Here is a 20,461-nt window from a genome sequence, read left to right as displayed (position 1 = left end):
TTACCTGGCAGTAAAGAGTCTTGAAGTAACGTGAAGAACCCAGGAGGACGTTCTTATGGGCCTTGAAGATCTTTCCGTCCACAATGACACAGGCGTCGCAGAGGATGCCATGCTGCCTCTGTTCATTGAGCTCTCTGAGGAGCTGACGGTAGTGAGATGAGATCTCCATGTCCTCCTTCCTGTTGTTCATCTGTGTAGCTGAACAAAACCTCTCCTCCAAATGACTGCTGGGAAATGAGAAAAGACAAGGGCAAAATCAAAATAGGTTGTATTAAAATATTGTATTGTGTGTGGTATATCCAGTCACTCAATGTAGAGTTGTAAAGAGACAGAGTACAGGGGCAATGCAATCTGCAAAATTGTAGGAAAGATAAGATCTCTAGCAACAAATATGTGGCTTGTGACTTAAAATATTGGTTTCATTTTAATGTAAGGTGGGAAAATAAGCTAAGTTAGCTGAACTACTCCTTTAAAGACTAGCCAGGGTAAGGATATCTCAGTAACAGCTGTGACACAAAAAACAGTGACATCAATAGAAACCACATCTCAACTGCTGTAGTTTGATGACTAAAAACAGCCCAATAACAAATAGTCAAAAATCTGTGTTTAAACCCTGACAGGTTCTAGTGTGTGTGTGTGTGTGTGCGTGTGTGTGTGTGTGTATGTGTGTGTGTGTAAGCTCATTAAAAATGTCTTTCACTTTCCCAAGATGGCTGAGAGGGAGAAAAATATCTCATTTAACACAAACTATTGTATCATTAAATCTATCAATAAACCGCCTTGTTCCCTTGTTTTTTCCATCTCATTTTGACTGTGAATTTTCAATCAGTTGTCTAGTTAAGAAAATTCACTCTTGAACCTTCACCTCTGAATTTCTGATCTTACACAGTCCAGCTCAGGCTGAAAACTACAGAGAAAAGACTTGTAATTGCAATTTATGGAGCTGCCCAACTGTCAGTGAGAGAAGATCCAACTTCCATTATTCATTCATTTGTGGTGATGTTACAGAGGCCATAGTATACGTTATTGTTACTCTGGCAAAATAAAAGCACAAGAAAAGCTAAAGATTTGAATTTTTACAATCCATTAGCTATAAAGCTTCTTTAATTCTGGCTTTTGGGCTCAAATATTGATTTAAGACGTAAGTGGAGTTTTGCTTGAGTGTAGATAAAACATAATTGCCTCTGTTTTTTTGGCTACGTACAGGTAGGTGATATATGAGAGGCATTTTGAGCTCACACACAACAGAAGGAATGCAGATGAAGACCATGGAGAGAGGAAAGCAGAAAGACACAAAGGGAGATGTGAGCATTGTCATGTTTAACAACCAGAGAGTGAAGCCACATAAGACCTAGCAAAGACAAACACACACAGAAGAAGCAGAAGATGAACCCACACACACTCGGGCAGTGCATTAGCCAGAGCATTAGCAGCCGCCGCTCCTGCTCTTGTCTCAGTGAGGGCTAAATTGTGGGGACGCAGAGTGTTACCAAACTCAGCAGTGATTTGTTTTGGGAACGCCACAGCTGTCAGCTCTCATGGGCCATTCTGAGAGATGACAGCTCGGGTTGGCCAAGGTGACAGCAGCGTTTGCTCGGGGGCCGGCACACTTCAGGTCATGTTTAGCAAAGCTCTGCTCAACCTGATGGCTTGTAAGATCAGATAAATCCACAGTGTCTCCCACGTCCACTTGGACAAACACACCTCCTATGAACGGCAGTGGACGAGTGGATGGACTGATGGTGACAACTGCTAGAGCCTCGCTTGCTCAAGAAAAAAAACTGCCCTGCATCCGATCAATGCATGGCTGACTCACAACCTTTCACTTTGATTGCTGTTTCTTTAAGTCATAGAAAGAATTGTGAGGAGGAAGAAACTTGGATGTGAATGCAGAATAATGTCCCTCAGAGTCTCAAAAGGCAAGTTTTGATATAAGTGTTTTTATCCTCTCGCTCATACATTTCTTAGAAAAAAAATTGCATTGGTGGCCTAACCTTGAGATATTCTTTCCTTTCTGTGTTGTCCTGATGGAGGTATTCAGAGTGTTCACCTCTCACCTTTGGAGATAAACCAAGCGAATTTATAGACACAGTAACTCCTTTCCTCCTTTCTCTGCTCTTCCTCTCTCAGGGCCACTGGCACATTCTGTTGTATAGACAAGTCTATATGATAGGCTGGCTCTCAGGGGCACATAAAATACAGAAGTCATTCACTGAAAAATACCTCAATAACCGGTTATTCCATTTTTGAGCCAATGTGAATGTGAAATACAGGGTCACTGTAGGTGAAAGGAAGCCAACTATACCGAAACAACAGCTAAGACTGCCCTTGCTTAATATGACATTCAGGCTCCTACAGCTCTTCATTTCTGTTACCATTTTCAAAGTCCAAGCATCAATGAGGAACAACAGTGACAAGTATGCAAATAGACAAGCAGGAATGAATGACAGCTACAGTACAAAAATAAGTAAATAAAGTCAGATGCTGCGCTGACACATAAGTGAGGTTTAAAGTTTTTCAGCAAGTGTAAGTTTGTGTGCATGTGGTCTAAATGTGTGGCTACGATTGCACCTAACGGCATGTTAAATGGTGCTTCAAATGGCAAACAAACAATGGTCAGTAGAGGGTAAAACATTGACAAAGGACTGACAGAAACTCAGAGGGATAGGTCTAATCAGATTTATTGCTTCACCAGACATACTGAACTAGTAGTTAGGCAGAGACGATGACTGTGCCTTGACCTCTAAACTTTTTCTTTACCTAATGGCTTGTTTAACTTCAGCATGTTCAATTCCCTCCAGTCACAGACCCCTTTTTCCAGACTCCCTCCAAAGTTATCCCTACTGCAGTGCATGCACACAAAGACCTTCTCCTTCTTTCTCACTTTTTGTTCCCCCACAAGAGCTGCTCCATCATAGGCCTGGAGCTCAGGCCATCAACAGCAAAACCTCCCTCCACCACCTACAGTACATCCTTGATTTACACCACACTTTTTTTTATCCAAATATACACTTGACAAAAGATGGGAAAGTAAGGTAAAATGAACTTGTCAGACAATCAAACTAAAGAAAGAACGGCAGAGACTTTTATGTCTCATCCAAAGCATTAGCAGTCTCACCAAGGCTACAGAAACCAAAGGCTGCTTTCAGGATGTCACGGAACAGAAAAAAAAGCTTTTCAAACCTTTATGAAAAAAACAGGGAAGAAGTCATCAGAAGCAGGCTGACAGTCTGTGTGGTCAGAGACGAATGTTTCAGTAAAGCATGCCACTAGAGCTCCAAGTCCCTGTCACCCATCTGAGGCCAAATCAAAAGTGACTGTCTTCCTTAACCCCCCCCCACAAACACACACAATCAAGAGCCCTGGTTCCCCTCAAAACACACACATCCAGGGCCTGTCTCTAAATACACAAACACATGCAAGAACTAAAAACACACACATGCACAAGCAGAGCCGTCATGGCATCACACCCACTTTGTCCTGGTCACATCAAAGAAAAGTCACTTTAGGCCCCAGCCACACAACTAAAGAGATGAGACGTGTGATGGAGTGAGAGAATGGGGCTTCCTCCTGCTTGTGATTCTCTTAATGCAACCTGTCCCTCCGAGCCAGTTCTCTGCCTCCTTGACCGCACAGGACCGAGGGAAGATGGAGCACAAGGTCCTTCTGGATCAAGCACAGACAGATACTTTGTTTGTATGGGGTTTAGCTCAGACAGCTTTAACAGTGGGCTCCTGCTGTGATTTCATGAGGTGTTCAGTCATCACACTAGATAAAGCTGTACAACACGTGAAACACATTCACACAGGGTGATAATAATACGTAATTACACAACATATTTTAGCAAATAAAATTTGCATAAAGCACACTTTCTCTTCGGTAAAACCTGTCAGTTGATTCACTCCTTGTTAATAGTCTTGCAGTGTACAAGGTTTAGCTGTCTCCATACACTTGCACTTATGGAGTTGACTGTATATTGAAGGAAGGCATTTCCAGCTGGGCAGAAAATCTGATTATTTAGTAGCCAGGGTGCTGCTTGCAAATTTGCCATCCTCAACTAATCACTTCATATTCAAATTGTGGCCTTCTGGTCAACAAATGTAGCTGCTCATTACACTTTAGCTCATGTGAGTAGTAAAAATAAAATAAGTGGTCAAATAAACTAAATACGTACAAATAAAGAGCAATAATAACTGATGGGATTTTTTTTAATTGCAGACTGAAAAAAATCTAAAGTGTGTGTTCACTTTTGGTAAATTTAAATTTTTCAATGTGGAAAATGACTATGTTTAATGGTACGAGCATACACAGTTAACGACTAGCAACTGAGCATAAAGCAGCTACAGCGTCATCTATGTTTTCAGAAGCTCATGGAGATCACACCCGAAATAAAAGGCCTGTAAATTCATCATGTGGCCAGAAAAATGACTTCAATGAACCTTAATGTCGACCCATATCCACTGGAGGAGTGAAAAAGCAACCGAGTGCTAACTTGTTTGCCCTATCGACATTATAAGATGACAATATGCAGGTGGTGTGTTTATATTGTCCGAAAATGCATAGAAAACGCCTATATTTAAGAAAAAAAACAAAAAAAAAAAAGTCACCTAATAGCTACAGTTTTCTAACACTTCACTCCAATAGATGATCAGTTCATTTCATTTCTACATGAAAAGATCCTTTGTTAGCAGCGAATTCCCTTCTTTTCAGATCTCTTCTCTTATCTTGGCGTTGTGGTTAAAAATCAGCAGGGTAGATGCAATAAAAAAAAACTGGCCAGAGATTGAAGAAGTGAATGAATGTGAGGTGGAAGGAGGAGGGGACATCAAGCTGGGATTCAGTAGCCAAGAGCTGGCATTTTTGTTGTCATCCATCCCAGCTTTATGCCTCAGCTACAAATTTTTATCAGTTTGGCTATAAAAGCAACACATTCCTTTTTGCATATTTTCTAGTAGTAACTTGCAGCAACACCCTACCATATCATAACAGGCAGTTTCTATGGAAAAAGCAAATGGGTTGGCAGGTCTGCGCTCAATGAATTATGTATTATATAAAACTTTCAAAACAAAGTGAAATAAATGATGTTAGCTTCAAGAAAAGGATAGTAAGAGAATTGTTGGCTTGATATGCTACTACTGAATGTATGAAAAATTAAACAAGAAGAAAGAATTGGTTTGTTTGAAAGTGGACTTTTTATGTAACAAGAAAATCTGTTACTGATGTTAATCTACAAATGAGGCCCTATAAAAGGTCATTACGAACTTTCAGTGAGGTTACCCAGGAATGCAGCGAAGTCCAAAGTAAGAAAAGAAAAAGGTAGCACCAGAAAATGATAGAGATAAAGAACAGCGAGAGAGGAAACAGAGCAGAAGCACGGAGAGAACCAGGGTAGTAACCTAGAGACAGAAGACAGAAAGAGGGGGAGACAGGAAGAGGGGAGAGTGACTCAGGCAGCCAATATTTTTTAAACAGCTTTGCTTCCACTCAACTGGGCATCAAGGCCATTATCCCCGGGTTAATCCCCAATCCGACGGAGCTGGCAGCCTTCCGGGACAAGCCAGGGTGGCAGCCCATCAACAAGGCAAGCACGGACAAAAATAACACACACATACTCACACACATGCACATGACACACATGCACATACAGACAGACACAGGCAGGCATGCAAGCTGCAATTAGAAAAAAAAATAACACCACAGAGCTATTAGTGTGAATGGCTCACTCTTAGCGTCTTTGTCTTTTCTGTTGAAAATAAACTACTGTTCATGTTTGTCATTTTATCTATGACTCCTTTATATCTACCCTTATTTCTTTTATCACACATCCTCCATCTGTCCAGCTTTATTTTCTCCACCTTTCCCACCAGCTCTAATCATACCACACTTTGCACCTCTACCTTGCTCTCCCTTTCTTTGTCCTCTCTCTGTTTATTGGCCAGCATCCAAGGACCCAAGGTGGAGGAAGAGATTGACTCAAGGAAGGATAGCCATGTCATGTGGAGAGGGACCAAAGAGGATCCAGGAGGCTTATGGAGACTTAGCGCTATTCCCTTCATCCCTCACTCTTCCTCCCTCCAGTCCCACCCTGCACACACGGCGTGAAAACAATCCCTGGACCTGCTCATTTACACCCGAAGAGTTCCAGGCTGCTCTTTTGCATATGCCCACACCTGCCAAAAAGATGCATCTCTAGACCTCTTGTCCAGCAGCTCCTGCCCTTTTCTGCCACCTTGCCCTCTCACCTTCAGTCACACAGGTGTTAAGCCTAAAATGATCTTATGGAAGGCCCTGTGATGGACTGGTGACCTGTCCAGGGTGTACCCCTGCCTTTCACCCAAAGAGAGCTGGCATAGGCTCCAGCAGATCCCTGTGACCCTAATTAGGAATAAGTGGGTAGAGATAATGGATGGATGATTTTATGCAAAGGAAGTTAGGATCGGCAGGGATCACCCCAGAGTGACCAGGAAAAAAGTGTGAATCCTAAGACACTGATGTCTTTTAACGGCTGAGTGTCAGCTTCACCTCTAGCTCCTCTGATGACCCACAAAATGTAAGTGACACTATTTGATATATCAATGTGTTAAAAAAAGGTGAGAAATGCACCTCATATCACCTCATCTACCTTCCTTCGTCTTCCTTCCACTTACTTTCGAGTATGTGTGTGTAGTTTCTGGGCTATCTTTCTCTCTAGGCCCCTAAGCCTGCTATGTCTCCCGTGGTAACTCCCTGACTGACGACCCGGGGCTTAGCCTAAATTCTCTCTCTATTAAAAGCTGTGAAATGCAAATAATGAAACATCTCATTACCACTGTCGGAGAACCCAAAATGAAAGGAGCGGAGAGGGGCGAATGAGGAGGACTGTAAGACAACGAAAAAAGGCTGCACAGAGGGTGTGGGGGGAGGACAGGGAGAAACAAGAGCGAGAGATGGAAATAAAGGAGTGGAGCAAAGGGTGGAAAAGATGGGAGAAGAAAAGCGAAAGAAGGACGTGAAAGGCACAAATGGGGGAGGAGAGAAGAAGTGAAGGAAGATAGTCACACAGAGAGTCTTTTGTTTGAAACGTGTTGCTGTTAACACAGAGAGTAGCCAGGACTGGCCACCTATACAAACAGGGGTGGAGCCCTGATGAACTGAGCTGTGAGGTGTCATTCAAATGTCAAACGGCCAGCGCTAGAATCTCAGACTCATCTACCCCATAGCTTAGTGTAAAAACAAACCAGCAGTCAGCTTTATGCACTGAACGTACGAAATCTATAAGCTTCAATGAGCCCAAATAGAACATATGGTCAGTATACAATGTAAGTTGTAGTGTGTTTTACTTTATTATCTTTACTGCTCTGTGATTAATTACCTCAAAACAAAACTGCACTTTCTCATTATTACTCAGGTTGAAGTCTATTTTTTATGACAGGAAAGAGCCACCTGTTTCAAAAAAGTATGTGTAAGGAAGTGAAATCACCTATAGGAAGTGTCTGTATTGGGTTTTGTAGGTGGGAGGAGAGTGATGACACTGGTGTTAGAAGAGGGGAGGAGGGCCATGTGACCATTACCACATCACCCTGCATGATCTCCTGGTCCAAAAACCAGTTTCGTCACTTTAGTGTGGAAACTCATCTGCTTATGTACAAACCCCTTGATTCCATTGGGGTGTGGAGTTTTAAGGTGTGACATTGTCTAATATCAGGATTAGCTCCTGACGTCTGGCAACGCTGTGTGTTGTGTAAGGGTTCCTTTGTAGTCAGTGATGTATCATGTTTTTTCCCCCTTTTGCTTTCCTAACCACAGTTAGCAGCATAAACTGTCCTTAACCTGTAAATAACTTGTGTAAATGTACATTTCTCTTTATAAACAACCTGAGTTATTTTTGTATTTTTAACTTATGACAACATTAACAGTCAGATAATCACAAAAGCTGGAAGGAAACTGTTGCTCTAGATGAGAAGTCAAAGAATGTAAAAAATATTTCTTATGTTTCTTGTCCAAAACATGTTCTACTCAAACTTTAACTAATTCTAATACAATAAAGGTACCTGAACATTACATTTATATACAATCACTGACACATCTCAAGAACCATATGAGTCACTATGCTGCTACAATAGCCTCAACTCTGTGAAAAAAAACACGTCTCAAGATCTTGGAACATGGATGCAGGGATTTGCTCTCATTCAGCCAAAAGAACATTTGTAAGCTCAATTGCTAGGCCCTTTCAGTTCATCCAAAAGGTGTTTGACAGGGTTGGCTGCAGGGCTCTGTGCAGGCCAGTCAAGTTCTTTAACATCAAAAATGGAAACCATTATTTTATCAAGGTGAAACAGAAACTGCTGTAAACATACTGTTGTCTAATAAACATCACTGTAGGCTGAAGAACTCACGGAATTGGAACTAAATTTATAATGGCAGCTTCACAATTCCAATTATGTCTACACGGTTTCATGTCCACATACTTGTGACCAATAGGGCACTTCAGTTACTCCAAATTTTCTATGCAATGAGGGATTACACCTCATTTTGGGTGACTGCTCATGTTCCAGCATGTTAAACCATAACTCTACAATTTGACTACTGGCCATCAATGAGTATGACTGCAAAGAAAAAAAAATAATTATATTTTTCTTTAATTTCCCTCATCTTCTGAGTTGCTAACCTTCTGCTTTTTCTTCTCAATTTGCACTTGATTTTCTCCTACTTGGCAGATCTCTCGGTATGTTGTGTACAGCTACCGAAAGGCTTCGTGGCTAAAGTGACGTTGACAATGTAAGGCTATGGATGGCCTCAAAACTCACATTTAACACCCACCCTGATCCCTCTCTTCCAGCGAGCCACTCAGAGTGTGTTCATGTGAGCGCAAGCATTTGTGTGGTTGTCCAGACTCTTTCATAGGTCTTAACACAAAACCTGTCACAACAAAAAGCAACCTGTCACGACTCAGCTAGACACGACTGTACATGACTGTATCACACAGAACACAAGCAGCCTGTTCCCAAGCTGTTAAAACAGTCACTGCAGCCACCAGCTCCAAAGGTCTCAGACAAGAACATACACAAAAAGAGCAACTGAACAGTATGGAGGAAATGAAAAAGAGCTACCAGAGGGAGAAAATGTAAAAAAAAAAAAAAAGAAAAATAGACATATGGAACAATGAACAACACTGGTCCTAAAGGAATAACTGCCTGAAATGTCTGAGGACTGAAAGCTAATCGTTATTTGTTAAAATGTGTGGTTTTTGAATGTGCAAGTGAATGACTGAATGATGGTGACTCACTGCTGGTGGCCAGTCGCTATCTGGTGCCGAGGCGGGTGTCCAGAGAGTGTGTGTCTGTGTGTGTAAGGGTAACTTGGTGTGACTGTCGCTCTGTCAGACAGCAAACAGAGGCATCTTTCTCAAATCCACACTGGGCTGCAGCTTACAATGAGCTCATGCAAAGAGGGGAGCAAAAAAGCTGCAGCTTAAGTGTGTACTCACAACTTCAACAGGCACACCCTCCATCCCCCCTGAGCAAATATTAAGAGAGACTTCACTCGTAGCTAATCCAATTCACAAACACTCCAGAGCACACATAAACAAGAAAAACATAATTTTACTGTATAAACCTAGTCCATAACATTCACTTATAAGTAACGTTCTCAACAATTGACCACCACAGTGATTTACATATAGACTGAGTTTATAAAAACACATTTGTATATAATAGCCCGGGGATGCGTTGTCACTCATCAAGCTGATCAAAAGGCAGCTACTACACAGCACTGATGAATCTCAGAGCGCTTTTGGGAGTCTGTCCTTCAACAGAAGAAAAAAAAGCAGGTGAGATAAAGGGAAGGAAATCAAGGGGAGAGGAGAAGAGCATCTAAATATGGAGACACTCACATTTCAGAGTCAGAAAACAGACAGGGAACAGTAAGAAAGAGGGAGGGAGGTAGGAGATGCAGGAGGAAAAAAGGAGGGTGAGGAAGAGAGGTGGGGAACAAAAAAGAAAACCGAGATGGAAAAAAACATCATGTTGAAGCTACAAAAGAAAAGCAGGACAGAGAAGGGACGAAATCGATGGCTGCACCGCATCTGTGGTTTTCTCGCCCACTGTAGCATTGCTCAGAGGACTACTGGCAAACCGGACATGCAGGATACTCAATTTTGTCAGCGAGACTTGAGAGCTCAATATACGGCGTGCTGCATCACCACAGACGCTCATCAATACGTAGTGTCAATACTCAGGGGCACACACAAACTAGCTGTGTAATGACTGTGGTCCTTATCATTCTAACTGGATAAACAGTCTGTAAAGATGCAAAATCATTTATGTTCATTGTCTGGTTGTGTCTGAGCTGTAACATGATTGGCAGTTCATAGGGGCATTACTGCAGTTTAATGATACACTGTCTAGAGCTATTTGAAAAAAAAATGCATATTTCAAGTGAAGGTTCAAGTTTGTGCTGAAATGTAATTCCTTAAAACATGTTTCACTCTTTGAAGACATTGGCTGGACGGCAACGTGGCTCGAGGCTACCACATCCACCATGATTGACGAAGGGAGAGGTTCAAACAGACAAATGCCTCACCTGGATCCTCATTTCTGTCCTCAGCTGTCCCCCTTATCTGTCTGTCTTTCCTCTCAGAGCATATTTACTCCAATGTGGTTTGACATTTAACTGTCACCTGTTGACTAACATGAATGGCTGCCATGGCTTGCAGGCTTTTGGAACTACTGCTGCTTTTTTTTCCTCCCAACTGCAATGGAAAGAACTGCAAAATCATGTACAGAAGAGGCATAGCCAGACATAAGAGGCACAAAGAGAGGCAGAGACAAAAGGACCACTGTGTAAACTCTCATGATCGTACTCACCATTGCTAAGGACAACACCCACCTTGGAAACCTAATTTTGAAGAAGTCACACATTCCCACATTGTGAGGCAGTGCCAGTATCGGGTGTCCGTCCAAACCACCAACCACCAATCAACTGCCACCCCCTCCGTGACACATCAGCGAACACACCAAAACAACTGAGAGGGGGTAGGTGAGATAAAAGACAGGAGGGAAGGGGGTGTGGGGGTGAGAAAGAGAGAGTAAAAGGAGGGTAATGCAAAGAACCAGACAAAGACAGAGAAAAATGGCAATGAGTGCAAAGAGGAAGAGTGGGGTGGGGGGGCAGAGGGGACGCAATGATGTGAAAAGTGCTTTGCCAGCTCACCACGAACATTCAAAGAGCAAGATGAGAAAAAAAAAAAAAAAACAGCAACAATGAGACTTCCATGTATCTGCATGTTTCAGCGTGTGTGTCGTGTGCGCATGCTTGCATTTGTTTGCAATGTTGGAAAGAGCAGTGAGAAGGCCGTTGGGGAATTTGCCCCTCACCACTGAAAAGGGGATGTGAACCTACTCACTTCTGTTCACATTTAGATTGGCTTCACCTCTCTTGTTCATAAAGGGAACTATACCGACACAGAAGAGCTCATAAAATGTCCAGCAACAATGACAGAACTGCACTTTTATCACTGATTTATAAAGTTCACATAATAATACACTAAGGATCAGTTTTTCATTGCTGAAAAAGCCTTTATATATCAAAATAACCCCACTCGCCCCTTGAGAAGTCACCTTCTAACCTAAAGAGAGAAGTTATTCTAACTTGGCAGGTAAGACTGTATCAGGCCAAAAAAAAAAAAAATCTGTTTGTGTTTTAGAAGACAACTAACCCCGCATTCATTGGTACTAGCTGTTGCATTAACAAGATGTATAAATATGAGCTAGGGTCAGGGGGAAGGATAAAAATGAGAAAGGGAACACGGAGAGGGTAAAAATGAGAAAGGGAGTAGAGGAAGGGTAAAAATGAGAAATGGAGTAGGGGAGGCCACAGGAGGCACCTGGCCCACTTACAGCAGAGGAGGGGGTGGTGGAGGAGGATGAGGAGGAGGAGAGCTGGAAGATTAAGGAGTGGGAGGGAAAAAGAAATGGAGAAAGTGGAGGAGGAAGGAGAGAGAAAAGAGGAGGAGGAGGCCTGGAGGGAAAAAAAACTGAGGGAGATGCAGCTGGGATGGAGCAGAGGGCACAGAGAGGACAGGGGCTAAGGTGAAATGAGGGAATGGGAAAAGGTGAGGAGAGGAGGCAAGAGAAAAAAGAACAAATGAAATAATGGGGAGGGGGAGAAGGGCAAGCGGGGATGAGAGCAGGAGAGAAACAGAGAGAGAGGAGGTGGTGGCAGGAGAAGAAGAGGTGGCCTTGTGATGCTGAGAATGGAGGTGGTGTATGCGTGCGCGGGATTAATGTGTGTATGCGTGTATGCGTGTGTGTGTGTGTGTGTGTGTGTGTGTGGGTGTCTAAAATTATGACGAAAAACTAACACCTCACCCAAAGCATGAATAACCGACCACAACAGGCCAATGTAGGTTCAATCTCTTCTCCCAGCACATTTGAGCAGCATGCCTATACCACTAATATCCCACTAATACCACCCACAGTCCTCGCTCCACCTCACATCAATGAATATTTCATGTCCTGATGGCACTTTTAAAGCAAAAACTAATTAGCAAATCCAAGTTGATCTGGCATTAGTCATATCAGGCCAATTAAAAGCCCAGTCCTACTGTACATGTTAATGGCAGCGAAGTGGAATAATTGTATGTTGAGCAGGGGAGAGAATGTTAAACAGGCCTTGTTAGCAGCACTTTAGCACTCTAGCCTGAGTCCATGGCTGGATTACAAAACTCAACAAAGCAGTTCTAATGTTCATCAGAAACACACACACACACACACACGCACACACACACACGCACACACACACACACACACACACACACACCTTTAAAAGCGCCAAACGAAAACTCTATCCATTAATTAAAGTGTCACCATCAGTTCCATGGGGTCAGATCTGATACTTATAGCTAAAGAAGAGAAATATTTCCAGGGAAAATGATGGTTTTATGCTTCAGTAATAATATTAAACAAGGATCCAAATATTGGCAGAAACTCACAGGTCAGATGTTATGCAGTATTAGTGAGAGAAAACCATTTTCAGCTCCAAACAGTGTTTCTGCGGTCAGCACCAGTCAACACAAGGTTGTAGACACAGAATTTGTGTGGTATCGAGTACAAAAAGATGTTGGTTTGTATTTGAGTCTTTCCAACCTCCCCTCTGTGTGTGTTTTTTTTATACGCAGGAGTTTAGATTGAGACAGACAGCACTGACACACACAGACTAAACTGTGCTGCACAAAAAAAGCGTCAGAATAACAAGGGCTAGAACTCTTTCAGAGTGGATGTCTGTTTCATCACCCCCACCCTCCCTCCCCCACCCCATTTTCTCTCCTTCACATTCCCTCTTTTCCTTCCTCTCTCTGCCTCCCTTGTCTCCCTCTCTCACCTGAGCTTTGATATGGAAATCTCTCACCAGCCAGAGCCCGAGGCTAGTTGACTCTTTCTAAAGATGTATTTGCTCAAAGCCGCTCAATTTCTCATCAAATGCTCACACTGTGTGTATAAAAGACAAACTCTTTCACTGGGAAAATAACAACTAACAACCACGTACTCATTCTAGGCTTTTAGCAGACTGCAAACCCCAGACTTCAACAAAAAGGTTTTTCTAAGCCCAAACTGTAAAGTTATTAATAGCTTCTATACATCTGACTACAAAGATTGTGATCCTTCTGTAAAGTGAAGAACTGAGAACACTAACTACCATGTCAATAGAGTACTTTCAGCGAGTGTGTGTATGTTTGTCTAGACAGTTCTTTCTCACTGGTTCACCATTCCTGCTCTGCCAGGTAATTATACCACATTAAGGATGCTCAACATGCACATCTACCCTAAGCCAAATAAAGTGACAAGGAGAACCACTCCAAAACTATCTGTCAAAGTTTTATAAGTAAGATACCAGAAAAGAGATTCTTATCTCCCATTGTTCTTTCATTAACAAACATAATCTGTGCTGGCTTACATTACCTGACTGTTTGAAACTGCCATCATCTCTGAGCTTGTTGAAATATTTATTTTGATGGCATTTAAAAAAAAAAAAAATTTTTAAATCATTTTAAAAAACATTCTGAACCAGCCAACAATTAGAAATGCAAGGACAAAAATAGTTAGGGACTGCTTAGATTTTAAAACTGACCAAACGTATGGGCATTGATGCAATTGATACCTGACTAAAAATGTGTATAAAATACAAAAAAATAAAAAAATCCCTTATGATGCTGATAAATACCTGTGTGATTATGAGGCTGTGGTTTGAAAGAGCTGATCTGAAAAACACACCCTGATAAAAGCACACAAACCAAAATTCCTCATCTGTTTCCCAGGGAAATGTGATTCAGAAGGTGTTTTGCAATATCAACAACTTCTAAAAAAGATTTAAAAAAACTATGACATCTTGGTCTTTTGACTGCATGAAACCCCCTTACATTTCTTTTTAGAAACAATCAAATTATAATTTTGCTTCTGGGTTTTCAGTTCGTACTTGCACATTATAAAAATTACAACGAAAGCTGCAAATTACTGTCCAATTTAAAATTCAGAGATAGAAGAACAAAAGAAAGGAACAAGAGATCTTATTGCTTTCCTTGACATCCTATCATGTGTGCAGGTGCATGCATGCGTGCACACACCTAGACTCACACATACGGTTATGAAATATTAACACCTATGTGAAAAGACAAGTCAGGCAGTGGAGAACATTGCACTGTGAGGGGGGGGGGGCTTGAGATGGCTGGCATTCACCTGTTCTCTCTTCTGGGTGGAGGATAAGCATATCAGATAGGTTGAGAGAGAAGGCAACACACATGCACACACACACACACACACACACGCAAACACACATCCCCCACAGCATGTGTGTAACCCCAAGGGGATTAGGAACACCTGTATTCAGACCTGCACAATGAGCTATAGGAGCAGTTAGGCTTAAAAGCCTTGGGACTTATTAGGGCATGGGGGATGGAGCTGGTTTGGTTAATATGTACCAAACTGTCCTGACACAATCAGACGTGGGAATGATAATATTAACGGTGTGACAGATAGAAGACAGGGTTGTTAGAAAACTCCAGAGAGGAGTGAGATGTCCTGTAAGATATGTGTACATGCGAGAGTAAACGGTTCGGTTTGCCATGTGTTAGCCAAACAGGTGTTCCCATTAACAAGTGAGCTCCGAGGGGGGATCGGAACAAGAAGACTGGCGGAGAGAGACAGAGGCAGGGAGATGAATGGAGTACAAGGTTGCAAGCACGAAACAAATGTGTCTTTATGGAGCATTTGCCCTCTTTTTTCACAATTCTAGAGAATGTACAGTAAATGAGGCACTTTCAGCTGCAGGTTGTCAGTGTAAGACACACACAGACTGTGTGAGGGGGTTTGAGCTGCATCCCCAGGGTTTGTGTAGATGAAGCCGACTAACTGCTACCACACAGTTCAGCCTACACCTACATGGGAGCACCAAGCACCACCTACATATTATCAGGCTTACACACACACGCACACACACAGTGAAGAGGCAAGTGTCACACGCTCCAAACCTATCACCCAAACCAAGCCCCTTTGTCTCATTTTCTCACCCTCCTTTCACACCCTGCCCCACCTTCCTGTTTCCAAACGTCCCCGTGTGTGGGGATAATATTCAGATTAACAAACTCCCCCACCTTTAACAAACAACACACTCAACTTTGGCTTTACCAAGAAAAACTGAACAGTGAATTTAACTCAACTTCTTGTTTAATCAACTTTAAAACATCCATTCAAGAGATAACACAAGTGGAAAGTGCTTTAAATCCTTCTTTGCAATCCCACAAGCACACACGCAGCTAAAATTTTTTCCATCTTTTGGCCCATCTCGCCTACACTCCTCCTCCACTCATCCTTGTAGCTGTTGTCTTGGTGCATATTATATTTTCCCCTTGGAACAGGCAGATGGAGAAGGTAGAGACACACACAGGCACCTACTGATGTCCACTGCTCTTATAATGGCAAACCTACACAGCACTATCTCAGAGAACCAACTCCCATGGGGCAGCAGGGGGAAAACCCAAAAACACAAAGCAGTTTGGGAGATAATCGAGGCCCAGATGACAGTGTGGCTGGCAAGTTTATTTTGTTTAATGCCATTATTAAGGATTGACAGCATTAAGCCACATAGTTCAGCTTCTTCCTCCTCATGAGACCTCAAATGAAATGCACACAGATGGACACACACACAGACACACACACACACACACACACACACACACACACACACACACACACACACACACACACACACACGCCTACAGTAATTGAATTACTGAATAAAAGACTTTGGAGGGTTTATCATATCAAGTGCCAACCCTTAACTCTGTGGTAGGAAGGACAAAACAACCAGGCAAATCCAGTGAGGCCTAAGACAATTTGGAAAAATCACTAGATGGTCTCTTAATCCCAAAGATCCAGTTATCCGATGTCAAACTGAAGAAAATGCTTAAATCTAATAGGCTGCAGACGTTGCTAGAGCCATAATCTGAGAGACTGCACTTTAAACTAAAGTCAGAACGGCTTGTCTGTACTGCAAAAAAGAAAACAATAACTACCTTAGAAATCCAAACAGGTTATTTTGATACAACAGTTCCCAAATGATCTCCTGAAAATTGGATAGTGGTTTAATTTACTTAAAGTTGGAGCAACAGTGGGTAAGTGCATGCCTTGTCAGCTGATGGCTTAATGTCCCTAATGTTGCAATCAGCTAATCAACAACAACAGGCTCTAACCAGGCTCTACATCACATACCAAGGTGAAACAATTACAAGAATTTCCCGAGAAGGAAACACCAGCATTTACTTAAGTTTGATTCATATCACAAAAAGGAAAGTTTGGAATCCCCAGTGCAAAGATAAAAACTTGTTGAGCGGTGACACGGGTTAAGCTTTGTGGGGACTCACCTGGCTGCAGGCTGTACTGGAGGTGCACGGCAGCCAGGCGCACACTGGTGTCTGCATACAGTGCGTGAAAGAAGTGGGGTTTTCCCCCTCTCTCACGGTAAGCATGGTAGAAAATGGAGGAAGACGGAACTGACCGGTTTGAGAGGGCATATACAGACAGCGGACACAGACACAGCACAGGAGACAGACGGAGAAGCACCGAGGGAGAGACGCTTTCAGCTTCAGTCGCCAATAAGCAGAAAACACTTGACGCCACACTTTTCAACTCTCAATACGGATCAGATGATGATCAGCGGTACCTGAACAATTCCAAAAAAAATAAAAAATAACCGAGGGCACCATGTGCAAACAAAATCCCCCCCGTCTTGTCTGGTACTGGGTGTTGACGCAGCAGAAATTTCCAGCTGGAGAAATCCCCCTTTTGGAGGTTAATCGAGGGGAGAAGGAGGAGGGTTTAAGCCCTTGGCTTCCAGGCTCTGAGCGCTTTAAATTTGAATCCTCTCCAGACGGCTGTGCGGAGCATCACCCTTATTTTCTGTGTCACGATATATGCATGACAGTTCCCCCTGCACCCACACACAGCCCATGTTGCAATCGGCTGTCACGTTGTTCAAACTTTACAAATTTAACTGGGATCCGCTGATTCTATTAGACTCCAGCAGCTGCGATGAAACCCAACATGTGTTTGCACATAAAGCACCTGAGCATATGCTGGGAGATATTTCGGAAAAGTATCTGGAATCATTTCGGGCAGGTGGATGATATTCATTCAAAATTAATATTCAGCAAACTGCACATGTATTTTCCCCTGTGCGCAGTTAACAGCGTAGCATTTAAAAGTATGTACAAATATCAGTTTTCTCCACTAAATGTATAATCACAGCCGTCTGTGTACATATAGGAGCCTATATTAAAACACATGTTCACGCGCATTATAAAGTAGATCTGAGACGCATTTATTTCCCCGTAAAACAACCGCCTGTTCCAAAATAATCCACATATTATGTGAAATGTACAATGTGCGAATCCCGTCACCGAATGACAGCTTCTCCAAATATCAACAAGCGCAATAGACAGCTGGCTGTCACGTATGGAACAGGTAGGCGTACTTTGAGACTGTCGCCTGCTCACTCGGTCGCTATTTAGCTGTCAAAATACTCTCATGCTGTGGCCAACGTGATGCCAGCGGACTGGAAGAGAAGCAGCGGTAAAGAACAGACAGACAGGCCTTGATACAGTGGCTTTCCGATGGCCAACTGTAATAGTGCCACGATTGCGAAGAGTTGCATTGTGTCATGTCTCCAACCTGTGCGCCCACCAACTATCAGCTGCAACGCAATGGCAGAAAACTAATTGTTGACATGACATGGAAATCCTACGGTACGCGCCGCGTCTGAATGAAATCTCAAAGCAGCTGGCAGGGAACAGGGACTGAATGGTGGTAAAAAAGGGCCACTACTGATATAAGGAAGTCAGACATACCTGTTACCCCATGGGGTCTGGGGTGGACGCGTTGTCGGTCCTTCGGAGTCCAATCTGGTGTGACAGCCTGAGAGAAGAAAGCAGGGGATGTCCAATGCACTAGGTACTGTCCTTCCTCTCCTCTGTGTGCTTTCTTGAACTGTTATTCCCCTTGTTTTCTCCCACTCCCCGCTCCTCTTCCTCCACCAGCCCCTTTTTCTTTCTCTCTTTCCCTCCCCTGCTTTTCCGTGTCTTGGTATCAGGAGCCTCCCCCTCCTCCTCCTCCGTGTATGTCTATGTCTCTCTCTCTCTCTCCGTCTCTCTCTCTATCTCACTCTCCCCTACACTCTCTCTCTCTCTGGGCAGAGTCAGGAAATGAGACAACGTGAACGCACACACCGTGCGCGTATCCAGATCTAAGGACTCACTCTCTTACCGAAACAGACAAATTCTGTCATTGTATATATAATAATAATAACAAAGACAACAATAACAACAAGAACAATAATAATACTAATACTAATACTAATACTTCTACTACTACTACTTCTACTACTACTAACAATAATAATGATAATGTGTTATGATGTATAGCAGCGGGGTTGTCATCAGTCCTGTGTGGCTCATGGGGCTTCTGGTTTTTTGCGACTGTTACCAAAGGGTCCAATAATAAGCACTGGTTTACTGTAACTTACCCCCTCTTGTGGCAGCAACAAGAAAACACCAGTCAGTCACGTAAAAAAAAAAAAAACCTGACATTTACAGTTTGACACTGTTCAACTGGAAAATACCTTTGAGAGACCGTGTGATCTGCAGGATGCAGGCCAATTTTTGACAAAAAGTCTGGGGTAATTCCACTTCAGCCTGACCTCTCCCTTATTCACATGATGGATTTTTCTTATTACACTTTGTTTAAAGTTAGGGGGGAAATTATGAGGCGATAAACTTTTGTTAGGTGTACTAGGGAAAGAAAAATGTAGGAAGTGATTTCCTAAACAGCTAGGAGCAGTACATACATTGCAATTTGTAGTACTTCCTGAGGTACAGTACAGGTACAGTAGTACCTACCTCAGATTCAACTGAAAAAAACAGTGGAGGAAGAGATGCTCAGACTGTGTACTTACTGTAAATAAAAGCACCATTACAATAATGTGAAAATACTGTTACAAAGAACAATCCAACATTCACAATGTGAAAGCACAGAGATATTATAAGAAAAATGCAAATAATACCAGACATAAAAGTATTGGCTCACTGGTGTGACTGCTATATTTGTAGATATTATATTGTTAGATTGTTATTGCTGATAGACCAGTCTGTAAACATCATTTAGCTGGAGCCAGTTTATCTATTTATCTACACAGTTACATACAAGCAGGTTATTCCAGCAGTAGCCAACCACAGTCAGGCCCATCCAAAGCACCTCAAGGTAAATCGGAGGGGTCATGAGAAGATTAAGGGGTATTTACTAATGAGTGAGACGTTTAATGAGTCACTGTCAGTCTATTTAGTCCGCCCTTGTGTGTAAATGTCTGCAGCAATGAGGAACTGTGGATGGGCTTGTTTCTTTGGAAACAGTCATGTATGTGCAGTGACCAGGAATCGTTGTAGGTTTGAGGAAGTGTGAAAAGTTTATGGGGAAGAGACTGTAGAAAAACATGTAGTGTATACATTGTATATATGTGTGCAGTGTGTGTGTGTGTGTGTGTGTGTGTGTGTGTGTGTGTGTGTATGTGAGAAATGTGTGGTACTGTATGACACCGCATGGGGTAGAGCCATGTCTCCATCAGTCTGGGTAGCTGGCTGCTGAGGACTGGATAACGGAGAACGCCAGGCCATGTGGATTAAGGCTGTAAGTCCGTAATGGCCAGGCGCAGATCTCTCTCTCTCTCTCTCTTTCTCTCACACACACAGTCTCTCTCTCTGACGCTTTCCAAGTAGGGTCTGCAAACACAATCCCTGCCTGAAACAAGCTGCTTTAGTCAAAGCCATGCTCCCTCATGCCAATGTGGCCCTCCAGCTCGCCTGACACGACAAACATGACCATTGCCTCCCAATACAGCCCCTTCACCCCACCCCTCCCCTCTCTCTCCCCCAGTATCCCCC

General features: G+C 42.8%; 1 protein-coding gene across 4 annotated transcripts in view; it reads right to left on the bottom strand.

Annotated features, from left to right (window-relative positions):
- The window catches only part of zbtb46 (zinc finger and BTB domain containing 46), a 55,143-nt gene extending 36,561 nt beyond the window's left edge, over positions 1–18,582 (bottom strand). For 3 of the 4 annotated variants that reach the window (XM_026331873.1, XM_026331872.1, XM_026331870.1), the window contains exons 1-2: positions 18,377–18,582; positions 5–227 (exon numbers count right to left, since the gene is read on the bottom strand). In XM_026331873.1, coding sequence (XP_026187658.1) covers positions 5–190 — 186 coding nt within the window. In that variant the 5' untranslated portion in view covers positions 191–227; positions 18,377–18,582. The remainder of the gene's footprint in view (positions 1–4; positions 228–18,376) is intronic. The other variant, XM_026331871.1, reaches the window with a different exon arrangement.
- Between the last annotated feature and the right edge of the window lie 1,879 nt (positions 18,583–20,461).

The sequence above is a fragment of the Mastacembelus armatus genome, chromosome 7 (genome assembly GCF_900324485.2).
Source record: "Mastacembelus armatus chromosome 7, fMasArm1.2, whole genome shotgun sequence".
NCBI lineage: Eukaryota > Metazoa > Chordata > Actinopteri > Synbranchiformes > Mastacembelidae > Mastacembelus > Mastacembelus armatus.
This window is presented reverse-complemented; position numbering and strand designations above follow the sequence as displayed.